At 41.0% G+C, this 15,721-nt stretch overlaps 1 protein-coding gene across 2 annotated transcripts in view; it reads left to right on the plus strand.

The window, feature by feature from the left end:
- LOC111959877 (inactive dipeptidyl peptidase 10) overlaps positions 1 to 15,721 on the plus strand; it is a 309,270-nt gene that overhangs the window by 162,522 nt on the left and 131,027 nt on the right. The window contains exon 1 of one of the 2 annotated variants that reach the window (XM_023981712.2): positions 12,777 to 13,190. The exons of the other annotated variant lie outside the window; for it this stretch is intronic. Within the exon in view, the coding sequence (XP_023837480.1) occupies positions 13,122 to 13,190 (69 nt within the window). The 5' untranslated portion in view covers positions 12,777 to 13,121. Of the gene's footprint in view, positions 1 to 12,776; positions 13,191 to 15,721 lie in introns of those variants that run through there. 2 annotated transcript variants of the gene reach the window in all.

Consider the following 15,721-nt stretch of genomic DNA (forward strand, 5'->3'; position numbering starts at 1 on the left):
GCGCCAAATTCAAACAACAGAAATCTCATAATTAAAATTCCTCAAACATACATGTATCTTATACCATTTTAAAGGTAATCTTGTTGTTAATCCCACCAAGGTGTCCGATTTCAAATAGGCTTTACAGCGAAAGCACCAAAAACGATTATGTTAGGTCACCGCAAAATCACAGAAAAGCAATTTTTCCAGCCAAAGACAGGAGTCACAAAAAGCAGAAATAGAGATAAAATGAATCACTAACCTTTGATGATCTTCATCAGATGACACTCATAGGACTTCATGTTACACAATACATATATGTTTTGTTCAATAAAGTTCATATTTATATCCAAAAACCTCAGTTTACATTGGCGCCATGTTCAGAAATGCCTCCAAAATATCCGGAGAAATTGCAGAGAGCACGTCAAATAACATAAATACTCATCATAAACTTTGATGAAAGATACATGTTTTACATTGAATTAAAGATACACTTGTTCTTAATGCAACCGCTGTGTCAGATTTCAAAAAGCTTTACGGCAAAAGCACAATATTCAATAATCTGAGAACAGCGTTCAGCCACAAAAGGAAGCCATACAGTTACCCGCCAAATTGTGCTGTCAACAAAACTCATAAAAAGCATTATAAATCTTCACTTACCTTTGCTGATCTTCGTCGGAATGCACTCCCAGGACTCCCACTTCCACAAGAAATGTTCGTTTTGTTCGGTAATGGCCATCATTTATGTCCAAATAGCTATTTTTGTTAGCGTGTTTGGTAAACAAATCCAAAGTCAGGAAGCACGTTCACTAAAAGCAGACGAAATGTCAAAAAGTTCCGTAACAGTCAGTAGAAACATGTCAAACGATAAATAGATTCAATCTTTAGAATGTTTTTAACATAAATCTTCAAAAATGTTCCAACCGGAGAATTACATTGACTTCAGATGTGCGATGGAACAGAGCTCCCTCTCATGTGAACACGCATGGTCAGAGCATGGTCAGGTCATGGTAGACCTGACTATTTCCTGTCTCCCTCAGCCCCACTTCACAGTAGAGGCATCAGACAAGGTTCTACAGACTGTTGACATCCAGTGGAAGCTGTAGGAAGTGCAAACTCATCCATATCCCACTGTGTATTCAATAGGGACTGGGTTGAAAATCGACCAACCTCAGATTTTTCACTTCCTGTTTGGATTTTTTCTCTGGTTTTTGCCTGCCTTATGAGTTATGTTATACTCACAGACATCATTCAAACAGTTTTAGAAACTTCAGAGTGTTTTCTATCCAATACTAATAATACTATGCATATATTAGCAACTGGGACTGAGGAGCAGGCAGTTTACTATGGGCACCATTTCATCCAAGCTACTCAATACTGCTCTGCAGCCATAAGAAGTTAATTAAGGATTGGCGTTCCGTCAACGGGACAGTTGTAAATCATGCAGTCCGTTATATCAAAATCACAGATTTTAGAGTAACAACAAATGTCGGTACATAGAAGTGTCTTACATCAGCTGAAAGCTTAAATTCCTGTTCATATAACTGCACTGTCCAGTTTACAGTAGCTATTACTGCGAAAAAATGCCATAATATTGTTTGAGGAGAGCTCCTAACAACAAACCACTTTTTTCAACGCAATAGGTTTTATAAATTCACCTCTGAAGGTGAAATGTGTACTTACATTCTGAAATCTTGCTCTGGTTTATCATCCAAAGGGTCCCAGAAATAACATGAAGTGTCATTTTGTTAGATAAAATCCTTTTTCATATCCTAAAAAGGTCCATATAGCACGCACGATCAACTTTGTATTTCACTCGTTCAATTTGCAAAGAAAGGAATCTGTGAAAGTGAGTCAAATCACGTTTGTATCTATTCCTCAGAGATCCTAGAAGGTAACAAGACTTCACAATTTCATTAGGGGTGTAGTATATCCTATAGGACACCATATTTGGTCAGAGAGCGACGCCTTCATGGCACGCCGATGACGCGGGCGGCAATCACTTGAACAACTGTAGCTTTGTCAAATAAGCACCATTCGGGGTCAAACAAAGCTAGCTAGATAGCCAATGAGCTGGGCTTTACACTATTATCTGGAAACCATATATATATCGTAAAATGTAGCTTCTAACCTTGTACGACAGCATGCCCTTTCATTTTGGACAAACATTTTAAGGATATTCAGAGTATTGAAGTTATGAAAACTGGTTGTTTTGCAAATGTTGGACTTATAATAAGGCTACTAATACTTGGAAAGTATTAGATTTGACAATATTCTTGCAGAAAAATGGAATATGAATGCAAATGTCTTCTTCACGATTTGTCTAAATGTACCTGGGAACTTCACACTAAAAGTATTGTTGTTCGCTCATTTGTCAAGTTATCCATCTGAAACTTTGCACATACACTGCTGCTCTCTTGTGGACACTATCGGAATTACAACCAGAGTGATGGCTATAACTATGACCTTTCTCTTGCATTTTCAAAGATGAAGTTCTTCTCTTTGAAGTTTCTTCTACCAGATCTATTGTGTTATATTCTCCTACATTCAATTCACATTTCCACAAACTTCAAAGTGTTTCCATTCAAATGGTACCAAGAATTTGCAAATCCTTGCTTCAAGGCCTGAGCTACAGGCAGTTAGATTTGGGTATGACATTTAGGCGAAAATTGGGGGCTATCCCTAAGAAGTTTTTTAACCCATAGGAAGTCCCACCCAATTGACTTCTTCAAAATGGTGAAAGTCCTCAATGGCACTGCCCGTGATAAAACGGGCCTTTTGGGCACGAGAGTCCTCAGTCTGTCTCTATGATCAACCCCTGTCCCTTATCCATATAGAATTAAATGCTGCTGATAAAGCTCACCAGTCAATAAATGTTTTCTAGTTGATGGCATAGCAACATGCAAGAAAAAGCACATAGCATAAATAGCATAAATAAATATTAATAAAAAAGTTCAAACAGGCAAATATACAGTATCAGTCAAATGTTTGGACACACCTACTCATTCCAGGGTTTTTCTTTATTTTCACTATTTTCTACATTTACATTTAAGTCATTTAGCAGACGCTCTTATCCAGAGCGACTTACAAATTGGTGCATTCACCTTATGATATCCAGTGGAACAACCACTTTACAATAGTGCATCTAACTCTTTTAAGGGGGGGGGGGGTTAGAAGGATTACTTTATCCTATCCTAGGTATTCCTTAAAGAGGTGGGGTTTCAGGTGTCTCCGGAAGGTGGTGATTGACTCCGCTGACCTGGCGTCGTGAGGGAGTTTGTTCCACCATTGGGGTGCCAGAGCAGCGAACAGTTTTGACTGGGCTGAGCGGGAACTGTACTTCCTCAGAGGTAGGGAGGCGAGCAGGCCAGAGGTGGATGAACGCAGTGCCCTTGTTTGGGTGTAGGGCCTGATCAGAGCCTGAAGGTACGGAGGTGCCGTTCCCCTCACAGCTCCGTAGGCAAGCACCATGGTCTTGTAACGGATGCGAGCTTCAACTGGAAGCCAGTGGAGAGAGCGGAGGAGCGGGGTGACGTGAGAGAACTTGGGAAAGTTGAACACCAGACGGGCTGCGGCATTCTGGATGAGTTGTAGGGGTTTAATGGCACAGGCAGGGAGCCCAGCCAACAGCGAGTTGCAGTAATCCAGACGGGAGATGACAAGTGCCTGGATTAGGACCTGCGCCGCTTCCTGCGTGAGGCAGGGTCGTACTCTGCGAATGTTGTAGAGCATGAACCTACAGGAACGGGTCACCGCCTTGATGTTAGTTGAGAACGACAGGGTGTTGTCCAGGATCACGCCAAGGTTCTTAGCACTCTGGGAGGAGGACACAATGGAGTTGTCAACCGTGATGGCGAGATCATGGAACGGGCAGTCCTTCCCCGGGAGGAAGAGCAGCTCCGTCTTGCCGAGGTTCAGCTTGAGGTGGTGATCCGTCATCCACACTGATATGTCTGCCAGACATGCAGAGATGCGATTCACCACCTGGTTATCAGAGGGGGGAAAGGAGAAGATTAATTGTGTGTCGTCTGCATAGCAATGATAGGAGAGACCATGTGAGGATATGACAGAGCCAAGTGACTTGGTGTATAGCGAGAATAGGAGAGGGCCTAGAACAGAGCCCTGGGGGACACCAGTGGTGAGAGCACGTGGTGCGGAGACAGATTCTCGCCACGCCACCTGGTAGGAGCGACCTGTCAGGTAGGACGCAATCCAAGCGTGGGCCGCGCCGGAGATGCCCAGCTCGGAGAGGGTGGAGAGGAGGATCTGATGGTTCACAGTATCAAAGGCAGCCGATAGGTCTAGAAGAATGAGAGCAGAGGAGAGAGAGTTAGCTTTAGCAGTGCGGAGCGCCTCCGTGACACAGAGAAGAGCAGTCTCAGTTGAATGACTAGTCTTGAAACCTGACTGATTTGGATCAAGAAGGTCATTCTGAGAGAGATAGCAGGAGAGCTGGCCAAGGACGGCACGTTCAAGAGTTTTGGAGAGAAAAGAAAGAAGGGATACTGGTCTGTAGTTGTTGACATCYGAGGGATCGAGTGTAGGTTTTTTCAGAAGGGGTGCAACTCTCGCTCTCTTGAAGACGGAAGGGACGTAGCCAGCGGTCAAGGATGAGTTGATGAGCGAGGTGAGGTAAGGGAGAAGGTCTCCGGAAATGGTCTGGAGAAGAGAGGAGGGGATAGGGTCAAGCGGGCAGGTTGTTGGGCGGCCGGCCGTCACAAGACGCGAGATTTCATCTGGAGAGAGAGGGGAGAAAGAGGTCAAAGCACAGGGTAGGGCAGTGTGAGCAGAACCAGCGGTGTCGTTTGACTTAGCAAACGAGGATCGGATGTCGTCGACCTTCTTTTCAAAATGGTTGACGAAGTCATCAGCAGAGAGGGAGGAGGGGGGAGGAGGGGGAGGAGGATTCAGGAGGGAGGAGAAGGTGGCAAAGAGCTTCCTAGGGTTAGAGGCAGATGCTTGGAATTTAGAGTGGTAGAAATTGGCTTTAGCAGCAGAGACAGAAGAGGAGAATGTAGAGAGGAGGGAGTGAAAGGATGCCATTCTACATTGTAGAATAATAGTGAAGACATCAAAACCATGTGTAGTTCCCACCGTGAAGCATAGAGGGGGAGATTTGATGGTGACACTGTCAGTTATTTATTTAGATTTCAAGGCACACTTAACCAGCATGGATATCACAGCATTCTGCAGTGATATGCCATCCCATCTGGTTTGCACTTAGTGGGACTATCATTTGTTTTTCAACAGGACAGTAAAGGCTATTTGACCGAGAAGGAGATTGATGAAGTGCTGCATCAGATGACCTGGCCTACACAATCATCCAACCTCAACCCAAATTGAGATGGTTTGGCATGAGTTGGACTGCAGAGTCAAGGAAAAGCATCCAACAAGTGCTCAGCATATGTGGAAACTCCTTCAAGTCTGTTGAAAAACGTTATAGGTGAAGCTGGTTGAGAGAATGCCAGAGTGTGCAAACCTGTCATCAAGGCAAAGGGTGGCTACTTTGAAGAACCTAAATTCTTAAATATATTTTGATTTGTTTAACACTTTTTTAGTTACTACATGATTCCATATGTGTTATTTCATAGTTTGATGTCTTCACTATTATTCTACAATGTACAAATAAAGAAAAACCCTTGAAATAAAAAATGATTAGATGTGTCCAAACTTGACTGCTACTGAAAATGCCAGATATATTTTCTCTTATTTTACATTTCCTCATCACCGACTTTGCACACACCCGGATTGGCCCACCTATAAGGCTGAGATAGCGAGCCAGCAATGCACGGTTTGGAGGTGTTTTGGCAGAAACAATAGAGCTGAGTGAAGTTTGTCATACAAGGCACATCTTTATGCACCTTGGCCATTGAGCAAGTCGACTGATGTCGATTGGTAAGCCTAATTGATTTATTCCAAGGCCCATTTTCAAAACGTTTGTATAATTATGGGAGCAAAGGGCGACCTGAGGATACAACTCAGTCAGTTACACGAAGAGATTTAAAAAATGTACTGTGTCAATACATTAGCAATATTTAGGAAGCCTGAATTTTTTTTGCTGAAATCCAAGCATCAGCCCCTTATTGAGGGCAAATTTTCAAGACAAGACATGTTCAGTTAAATAAACAAACAATACCTTGTGGTGTCTCATGTATTAATTGGGGCCCAGTGTTTTGTAAACCACACTGCTTTCTCCTTCTGAAATGAAACACACAACTGTTTAATACTGTAGGCCTGTATTACAGTGGCTTGCAAAAATATTCACCCCCTCTGCATTATTTTGTTGCCTTACAACCTAGAATTAAATAGATGTTTTGGGGGTTTATATCATTTGATTGGCACAACAAGCCTATCACTTTGAAGATGCAAAATATTTTTTATAGTGAAACAAACAAGAAATAAGACAAAAAACGAACTATTCACCCCTCCAAAGTCAATACTTTGTAGAGCCAACTTTTGCATTAATTATAGCTGCAAGTCTCTTGAGGTATGTCTCTATAAGCTTGGCACAACTAGCCACTGGGATTTTTGGCCATTCTTCAAGGCAACACTGCTCCAGCTCCTTCAAGTTGGATGGGTTCCGCAATCTTTAAGTCATACAACATATTCTCAATTGGATTGAGGTCTGGGCTTTGACTAGGCCATTCCAAGGCATTTAAATGTTTCCCCTTAAACCACTCGGTGGTTGCTTTAGCAGTATGCTTAGGGTCATTGACCTGCTGGAAGGTGAACCTCCGTCCCAGCTTCAAATCTCTGGATGACTGAAACAGGTTTCCTCAAGAATATCCATGTATTTAGCGACATCCATCATTCCTTCAATTCTTACCAGTTTCCCAGTCCCTGCCGATGAAAAATTGTGTTCTCGGGGTGATGAAATGTGTTGGGTTTGCGCCAGACATAGCATTTTCCTTGATGGCCAAAAAGCTCAATTTTAGTTTCATCTGACCAGAGTTCCTTCCTCTACATGTTTGGGGGAGTCTCCCACATGCCTTTTGGCGAACACCAAACATGTTTGATTTTTTTTCTTCCTTTAAGCAATGGCTTTTTTTCTGGCCACTTCCGTAAAGCCCAGCTCTGTGTACGGCTTAAAATGGTCCTATGGACAAATACTCCAATCTCTACTGTGGAGCTTCGCAGCTCCTTCAGGGTTATCTTTGGTCTCTATGTTGCCTCTTTGATTAATGCCCTCCTTGCCTGGTACATGAGTTTTGGTGGGCGAACCTCTCTTGGCGGGTTTGTTGTGGTGCTATATTCTTTCCATTTATTAATAATGGTTTTAATTGGTGCTCCGTAGAATGATCATATTTTCAGATATTTTTTTATAACGCAACCCTGATCTGTACTTTTCCACAACTTTGTCCCAGACCTGTTTCGAGAGCTCCTTGGTCTTCATGGTGCCCCTTGCTTGGTGGTGCCCCTTGCTTAGTGGTGTTGCAGACTCTGGAGCCTTTCAGAACAGGTGTATATATACAGAGATCATGTGACAGCTCATGTGACACTTAGATTGCACACAGGTGGACTTTATTTAACTAATTATGTGACTTCTGAAGGTAATTGTTTGCACCAGATCTTATTTAGGGGCTTCCTAGCAAAGGGGGTGAATACATATGCATGCACCACTTTTCAGTTTATTTTTTCTGTTTAATTTTTTTAAACAAGTAATTTTTTAAATTTCACTTCACCAATTTGGACTATTTCTTGTATGTCCATTACATGAAATCCAAATAAAAATCCATTCAAATTACAGGTTGTAATGCAACTAAATAGGAAAAACGCCAAGGGGGATGAATAATTTTGCAGGGCACTGTACATTCTTCTATAGTCAATTAATGAATTAATCCACTAGTCAATAAATCTGAATGGCAGTGTGGCCAGTGCACTCACTCTGTGGATGATGTCTTGGGCAGTGTGAGAGATTAGCGATCCCCATTTAATGAGAAGGAGCCTTCCAAATTGGTGGAGGAGGGAGATGAAGGGGGGTTAGCTGGGGGTTATAGGAGGAAGAGGGGAACGGACTAAACTGAGGGTTTCGGAAATTAGATAAGCTGACCTCAGCTAAATCCCTAAACGGAGTTATTGCAGTTATTAAATCAAATCACATGGTTTGCTTGTTCAATGTATTTTCTCAGTTCAGAAGGAAACATGGTTTAAGAGTGATACCGACTAAATAATAAACACTGTCTATAGTGGAAGTATCAAAGAGCAAAATAACATTTTGGAGTGATTCTTAAAACCATAAAACTGCTTAATGACTGTAAAACTCTGCGTGCCTTTTAACAAGCACCACACACACACACACACACACACACACACACACAGAGAGAGAGACATTCACAAAGGTTCTCCTCCACATACCTACTGTAACTGTTGTTAGTGAAATGTTAATTGGCAAATATCTTCCCATTCTTTGCAAATCCACACATGTGTGAGTTTAAGTGAGCAACAGGGATAGTGAGCCAGAAAGAAAGGGGAGAGACTTCACAACTCACCAAGGGAAGTGTCTGTTGAATTAGGACACAAGGTGTTTCACCTGAAAAAAGGGTTGTTAAAGGACAAGTTAAAAGTTATTTGCTTTACAAACTTAAATGATTAGAAGTGATTCTATTTTGTTATTATTATTTTTTAAATGTTATTTAGTTTTGCCACAATTAATTGTAAACTTAGACATACAAAGATCCACAAGACATATTGCACAACAGTCCAAACAGAAAAAGACGAGAAAAGAAAAATCATAAAAACTCGACAAACATTAATCACATCACACTTGCTCAGACCCACATGTTGCCACCATATCAGTACTTATCCATATTTGTTCAATGTTTTGTTTATTTCTCATATTGTTAATTATTTATTATCATAATCAATTGCCATTACTTTCAGTCATTGGTTGTGTCCAATGCTTGCAAGACTCTCCATATGGCTTCAGATTGTGCTATGTTGTTTTTGTCTGTAGGCAGATTATTTTTCCACATTTAAATAATAAAGCTTTTGATTCTTCCATTCTCTTAACATACATTTAAAGATAAACTTCTCCTTAATGCAACCGCTGTGTCAGATTTCAAAAAGGCTTTACGGCAAAAGCACACTTTGCGATTATGTTAGGTCAGCGCCTAGCCACAGAAAACCATACAGCCATTTTCCTACCAAGGAGAGGTGTCACAAAAGTCAGAAATAGAGTTAAAATGAATCACTTATCTTTGATGATCTTCATCTGATGGCACTCCCAGGTCTACATGTTAGACAACAAATGTTTGTTTTGTTCGATAAAGTCTATCATTTATGTCCAAATACCTCCTTTTTGTTAGCGTGTTTAGTCCAGTAATCAAAATGCACAAGGAGCGAGCACAAAGTCTAGACGAAAAGTCTAAAAAGTTATATTACAGTTTGTAGAAACATGTGAAACGATGTATAGAATCAATCTTTAGGATGTTTTTATCATAAGTCTTCAATAATATTCCAACCGGAAAATTGGTTTGTCCGGTTGCGCTCACGGCCGCGCACGTGACTAAACTAATGGCTTTCAGCCAGACCCCTGATTCAAACGGCTCTGATTCGCTCCCCCTTCATAGTAGAAGCCTGAAACAAAGTTCTAAAGACTGTTGACATCTAGTGGAAGCCGTAGGAAGTGTATATGACCAATATGACCCCATAGACACTGTATATTGGATAGGCAATCACTTGAAAAACTACAAACCTCAGATTTCCCACTTCCTGGTTGGATTTCTCTCAGGATTTCGCCTGCCATATGAGTTCTGTTATACTCACAGACATCATTCAAACAAACTTCAGAGTGTTTTATATCCAAATATACTAATAATATGCATATCCTAGCTTCTGGGCCTGAGTAGCAGGCAGTTTAATTTGGGCACGCTTTTCATCCAAAATTCCGAATGCTGCCCCCTACCCTAGTGAGGTTCTCTTAAAGTTGGGGTATCATTTGACTTCCAGTATTTAAGTAACAGCTTCTTCAATATAAGTGATGAAAATGATATTGTCCAAACCATTGGATATCTCATCATTCTCCCATACACCATGTCTTGAAGTATTCAAATAGACGGGTTAAAATTATGGATTTTGATGGGGACTTTTTTATTATGTTTCAAAGTACATTTGTCTAAGACTACCAAGATTCACTCTGTGTGACCCTGCAGTAAAAGGTTATTAACTAGCACCCAGTGCAAAGTTAGTTAATGGTTAGCATTCGACAGTTAACTAACCTCATAAAATATATTGGGTAAAAATACATATTTTTGGCGTGTCTAATATATACACATGAAAATAAAAAATAATGTGCAAACAAAACTATTAGGAGCTAAAAAAAAATCGAATTTAAAATAAAATAATTTTGCCCACCATTTTGTCTCATACACTTATATACAAAACTGTCCAGCTAGCCTTCATAAACACAGCAATGCAAATGCGAACGCAGCACATCAGTCATACTGTGATGTTCGTTCTCCATGGGTATAATCTGTATTTGGGACCAATATGTAATAATATGAAATCACGTTGCTGCGACATGTTGTGGAGGTAGGAAGATGACCAAATGCGGTGGTTAAGATATTACCTTAAGATTGCGTAGTCACAATGTCATGGGAAGGTAATTACATGACATTACCAATAATTACCAATCCATTACGTCAGGGTTGGTCGTGGTTATGTAACTTTTTTGCTGGAAAAGCTGCTTCTCATCAAACATATTCCACCAAAAATAAATAAACTCAGATTACATCAGTCAGATAAAATGTAATTGTATTTGTCACATGCTTCATAAACAACAGGTGTAGAGTAACAGTGAAATGCTTACTTACGAGCCCTTCCCAACAATGGCAGGGACCATACCAAGCGGTGATACAGCCAGTGAAGATGCTCTCAATGGTGCAGCTGTAGAACCTTTTGAAATTCTGAGGGCCCATGCCATTTTTCTTTCAGCCATTGGTCATTGGTAAACGTTTTTGACAGGGTGGTATCAGTAAAAGCAGGATCTGGCTTGTTCATTTTGACAGGGTTCAGGACTTCAGCACCATGAACAGAATGCGCTCAGTAGCTGAAGAGGGTTCATGATTCAAATTGATAAATATTAACCAACCAATAGCTAGCTATATGCCATAATGTAGCATATGGTCCTTGACTTGGACTGGAGCTGTCCAGCGCCCCGTACTGGCACTTCACATTTTGGGAGAATTATCTACCTGCTCCTCTACAAAACAAAGTAGCTTATCTCTGGCCGAGATTCACACACCAAGCCGAAAAAGGTTGGTCAAAGCAGAATATAGGTGGTATCTGCATTGAATAGTAATGGAGAGTGGCCATTCATTTCCTGATTCCACTTTGTTCAAGTTTATTTGCCTCTAGTCTGTGAATCTGTGCGTGACAGTAGGCTGGTCGATATTGTGCAGATCTAAAATGAGTCAACCTGAATGCACATGATGCGCTTTTCCAAGTTGTCAAATAAAGGGTTTGTTTGTAAGGTCATGGAAATTAGTTTCATAATTTTAGTTAATGTAATTCATGAAGGCACACTTTTAAATATTATCAATTACTTAAAAATCTACATATCAGCCATTATCGGAATGACCCTTAAGTGCGTGTCTGTGTGTGCTGTGTGTAAGAGTGCGAGTGGGCTGTTGCCTGAGGAGACAGCGTGACATTTCAGCAGCAGGAATACAATAATGACAGACAACAGACTAACTAGATAGCCAATTCAAAACATAACTTGTAGCAGTTAACCCATTTGTTAACAATAGCTAACTAAGCATTAGTTAGTCGCCTTTCCACTGGCACTGTAGGAAGCCTAAATAAATCTGCACCGTTGGAAAACTGGGATTCCCCTCTATTAAATAGTAGACATGTAATTTCAACAATGTAAAAAAAAAATCTAAGAATGGACTTACTGACAAATAACTTGCTGAGCATAGATCGCCCCTGAAACATGAATATTTTAGCCTTATATATCAACATGTCTAGTTAGATACCTTGCTTTGAAGTATCCTACCTTATGCATGTGATCCCTGATTCATTGAATGAGTAATTCGTTGCCACCATATCAAGGGTGGCAACCATCCTCCAGGACAGCTACTGGGTGTGCCGGCTTTTGTTCAAGCCCTGGTCTAACCACATTGTAGCCTAATCATCAGCTGCTCAGTGGGACCTTGATAGGCAGACTTGGGTGTTCCAGGGCCCGGATCAAAAGCCAAGCCCGCACACCCAGGAGTTCTCCAGATGGAGGATTGACCACATGTTGATGTGACTAACGGTGCAGTTCTACTTTATGGGGGGTTAAATGTCTAAATGGGATCAGACACAGCAGCCTTCCAGTCTCAATAATGCTTACTTTTCATGTAGGTTATAATAATAGTCATGACAATTTGGTTAAAAGTCATGGAGAAGTCATCAAACATGTGTATGAATCCTTAACAGAGAATAATCAGAGGTCTCTATAGCATAATGTAATTTGTGAATGTCGGTGAACATAATATAATAGACCATCGTGGAAAAAGACAGCTCCTGCACTTCTTTTATCCCATGTCAAGCCCTGAGCCTACCATCATCAACTGTACACATACTGGGAAAACTAGAAGAATATACAAGCTAATGCTTCGGCTATTAACATTCTGAATTAGCAAAATATATGTAAATAATTTTCTCATTTGAGCTCTTTGGGTCGTCATTCAATTTATATTATGTCAAACACGTAATCACCCCCACCCATTTTTACAGTGGGAACGCATCGGCATCAGATCACTCCGTTGCCCCATCCTCTCCTCCCCCTCCCAGTTCCTCACCACAGCCTCACCCTGGATCACACAGACTAGACGAGGACCGAGCAGTCAAGATCCCCTCGTTAGTCGCTTGCAGACTGATAGAGGTGTATAGGCAGCCAGTATATTTTCTGTGTTTAGGCTACTTAATTCTGACGACTGAATATTTTGCCCTCTCTTGAACATAATGTGGAGAGACAAGTGTTCTCGGCAGACATCCGAAGACCTAGCATAATTCATTCGTGACGGACCCCATTGCTGCATGCCTCCTGTTTAAGATTCTGCAGTTTTGACTAATCCACGGGACAGTGGGATCCGACTACAGAGCATCTTTAGGATTCACAGCGAGTTGAGTCCAAGTTCTATTACCAGGAGTTTACCATGACAGCCACTAAGGAGGCGGCGCAGCCGAATCAGAGACAGAAGCCACTGCCAAAGGATGATGAGGAGGTGGGCTTGCCAGTTTATCCATTTGCCAGGATCTGTGGTTAGACTATTGAAGAGTTAACGAGCTAATTTCTATTTTATTATCATGTGTTCCCCATCAGTGTTACACAACTATGTGTCAAACGTATTTACTTTGTCTATTCTACAAGGTCAGTTGGGCTATATAATTATATAGTGTCCAAAATGTGACGCTGCAAATTAATGCCAGTTCTTGTGTGTGGTAGAGTGTGAGAAATAGGGGTCATATAACATCTGAATAGGCCTACTATCTATATTTTAGAACATGGTATATTCAGGAATATATTTCGTAGTCTACAGCAGGGGAGTGAAGGGATGTCTTTCACTTAGATTGTGGTTTAACTGTTGGCTATTAGATAGCCGGTGGCTTATTTACCCTATAGCTTTCGCGCTCCCAATCGTGCGAGAATATTAAACGACATTAATTAAGCACTTGCGCTGCATATATCGCTATTATATAAATTAGTGGCTCTGTATGAAGAGCTTGTCAGCGGTAATGCCCGAGAGTAATGAGTGATCTCGTGGGAATCGTGAAAACTTGCAATGCCAGAGATAGATAGAGAGGGAGACGGCGCCGCGTGCGTGCTCGGCTCGGGCAAGATTGTAATTCAGTGGTTGCCTCCTGTCAGCTTGGTCAGTGCTATCCGGGATCCGTGGGACGTCCTCACCCTAACCTAAACCAACCATTATCCTAACCCTTACCTTAACCATAACCTTTACCTAACCCTAACTATTTTCTGTATTTTGGGCATGTAAACCACAATTATCCAGGAGGCAGGCCTGACGATGATTATTATCAGTATGTTCATGCAGTACAGATATCTCTCAGAGATCATGTTCCAGTCTGCAATGTTTTGGTTCGGCTTCTGCAATGTTTCTAGTTAAACCTTTAAACGGGTGACATCAGCGTCTGGAGGAATTGTTGGAGCGTTGCAACTTAACAACTAGCGGCTGGTCGGTGCATCAACTGTAATTATTGACATTGCTTCCCTAAATGTTTAAATAACCCCCATGTGCAGTGTGGCACCCGGCAAAAAGATCTTCCAGACCATTGCTATCCATCTGCTGTGATATGGGTGGTCTCATACTGTATATTTTATTGTCTGTGGCCACCAGAATGTCAATTTTAAATGTCAGTTTTTGGTGTCACTTGTGGGGTCTTAAGAGTTTATTAAGCACCATGGACAGCACCCACAAATACTGTACCACCTCAGGAATATATGGCAGCCCCCACACCTCTCTGTTTCAGAGGGGTTGTGTTAAATGCGGAAGACACATTTCAGTTGAATTCATTCAGTACAACTGGCTAGGTATCCCGCTTTACCTTTCCCCTTTCCTTCAAATCTAAGTCTCCAAGCAATGCTCCTCTTGTGCTTATGATGTAGCGTGTATGTTCTTGTGATGAAGGACACACTGCAGTCTGAACAGAAACTCAACCACACTATAATACATACCAACATCCTTTATCGTATCTCTGAAATGCCGTTTTGCTCTAACCTTGAACTTCTGCTTCGAATGAAGGATGTTGTGTCAGGGGTACCATTTCATTTCCAGAGTTCAAATAGCATTTCATATGAGATGAGATTTTGATTGGGCCTGCCTGGAGTGACAGTTGGACATGCAGGGTTTGCACTTTTGTGATTATTTAATTGGTTCCATTGCACCAGGCATGCTCAATCAAGAACGCCATACTTGAGCCCAGGTCTGAGTAATTCATTCATGACAAACATGCAGTTAGCTATATGTCACAGGATGGTAGTGACACGCAATGGCACATAGGCTATTTATGGCACTGACTGTGCCTGACTCGCTGACAGCCCTAGCAGATCAACCATCCACAACATTTAATTAGTGCATTGAGAGATATACAAATAGCGAAGTTGCAAATAACTTTTTTATAATCTTGTTCCACTTCACTGTCAACTTTCCCATTTCCCTTGTTCTTGTAATCATAACTGCTGCATGGGGATGGAGAATCTTTTGATAAGGTGTAAAAAACTTTTTGTACATAGTCCACTCATTTTAGGAGCCCAAAAGTATTGGGACAAATTCACTCATGTTTTTTAAAGTAGTCAAAAGTGTAGTATTTGGTCCCATATTCCAAGCACGCAATGATAACATCAAGTTTGTGACTCTACAAACTTGTTGGATGCATTTGCTGTTTAATTTGTTTGTGTTTCAGATTATTTTGTGCCCAATAGAAATGAATGGTAAATAATGTATTGTGTCATTTCAGAGTCAATTTTATTTTAAATAAGAATAGAATATGTTTCTTAACACATACATTAAATGTAGATGCTACCATTATTACGGATAATCATGAATGAATCGTGAATAATGATGAGTGAGAATGTTACAGACTCACAAATATCATACCCCCAAGACATGCTAACCTCTCACCATTACAATAACAGTGGTATGATATTTGTGCTTGTTCTCGCAGGAATGTTTCAGATGAAGTATATATTTAGATCGCACGCATTAAGTACACATTTTAAACCAACCAGTGATTTCTG

Source organism: Salvelinus sp. IW2-2015, linkage group LG36, assembly GCF_002910315.2.
Source record: "Salvelinus sp. IW2-2015 linkage group LG36, ASM291031v2, whole genome shotgun sequence".
In the NCBI taxonomy this organism is placed as follows: domain Eukaryota; kingdom Metazoa; phylum Chordata; class Actinopteri; order Salmoniformes; family Salmonidae; genus Salvelinus; species Salvelinus sp. IW2-2015.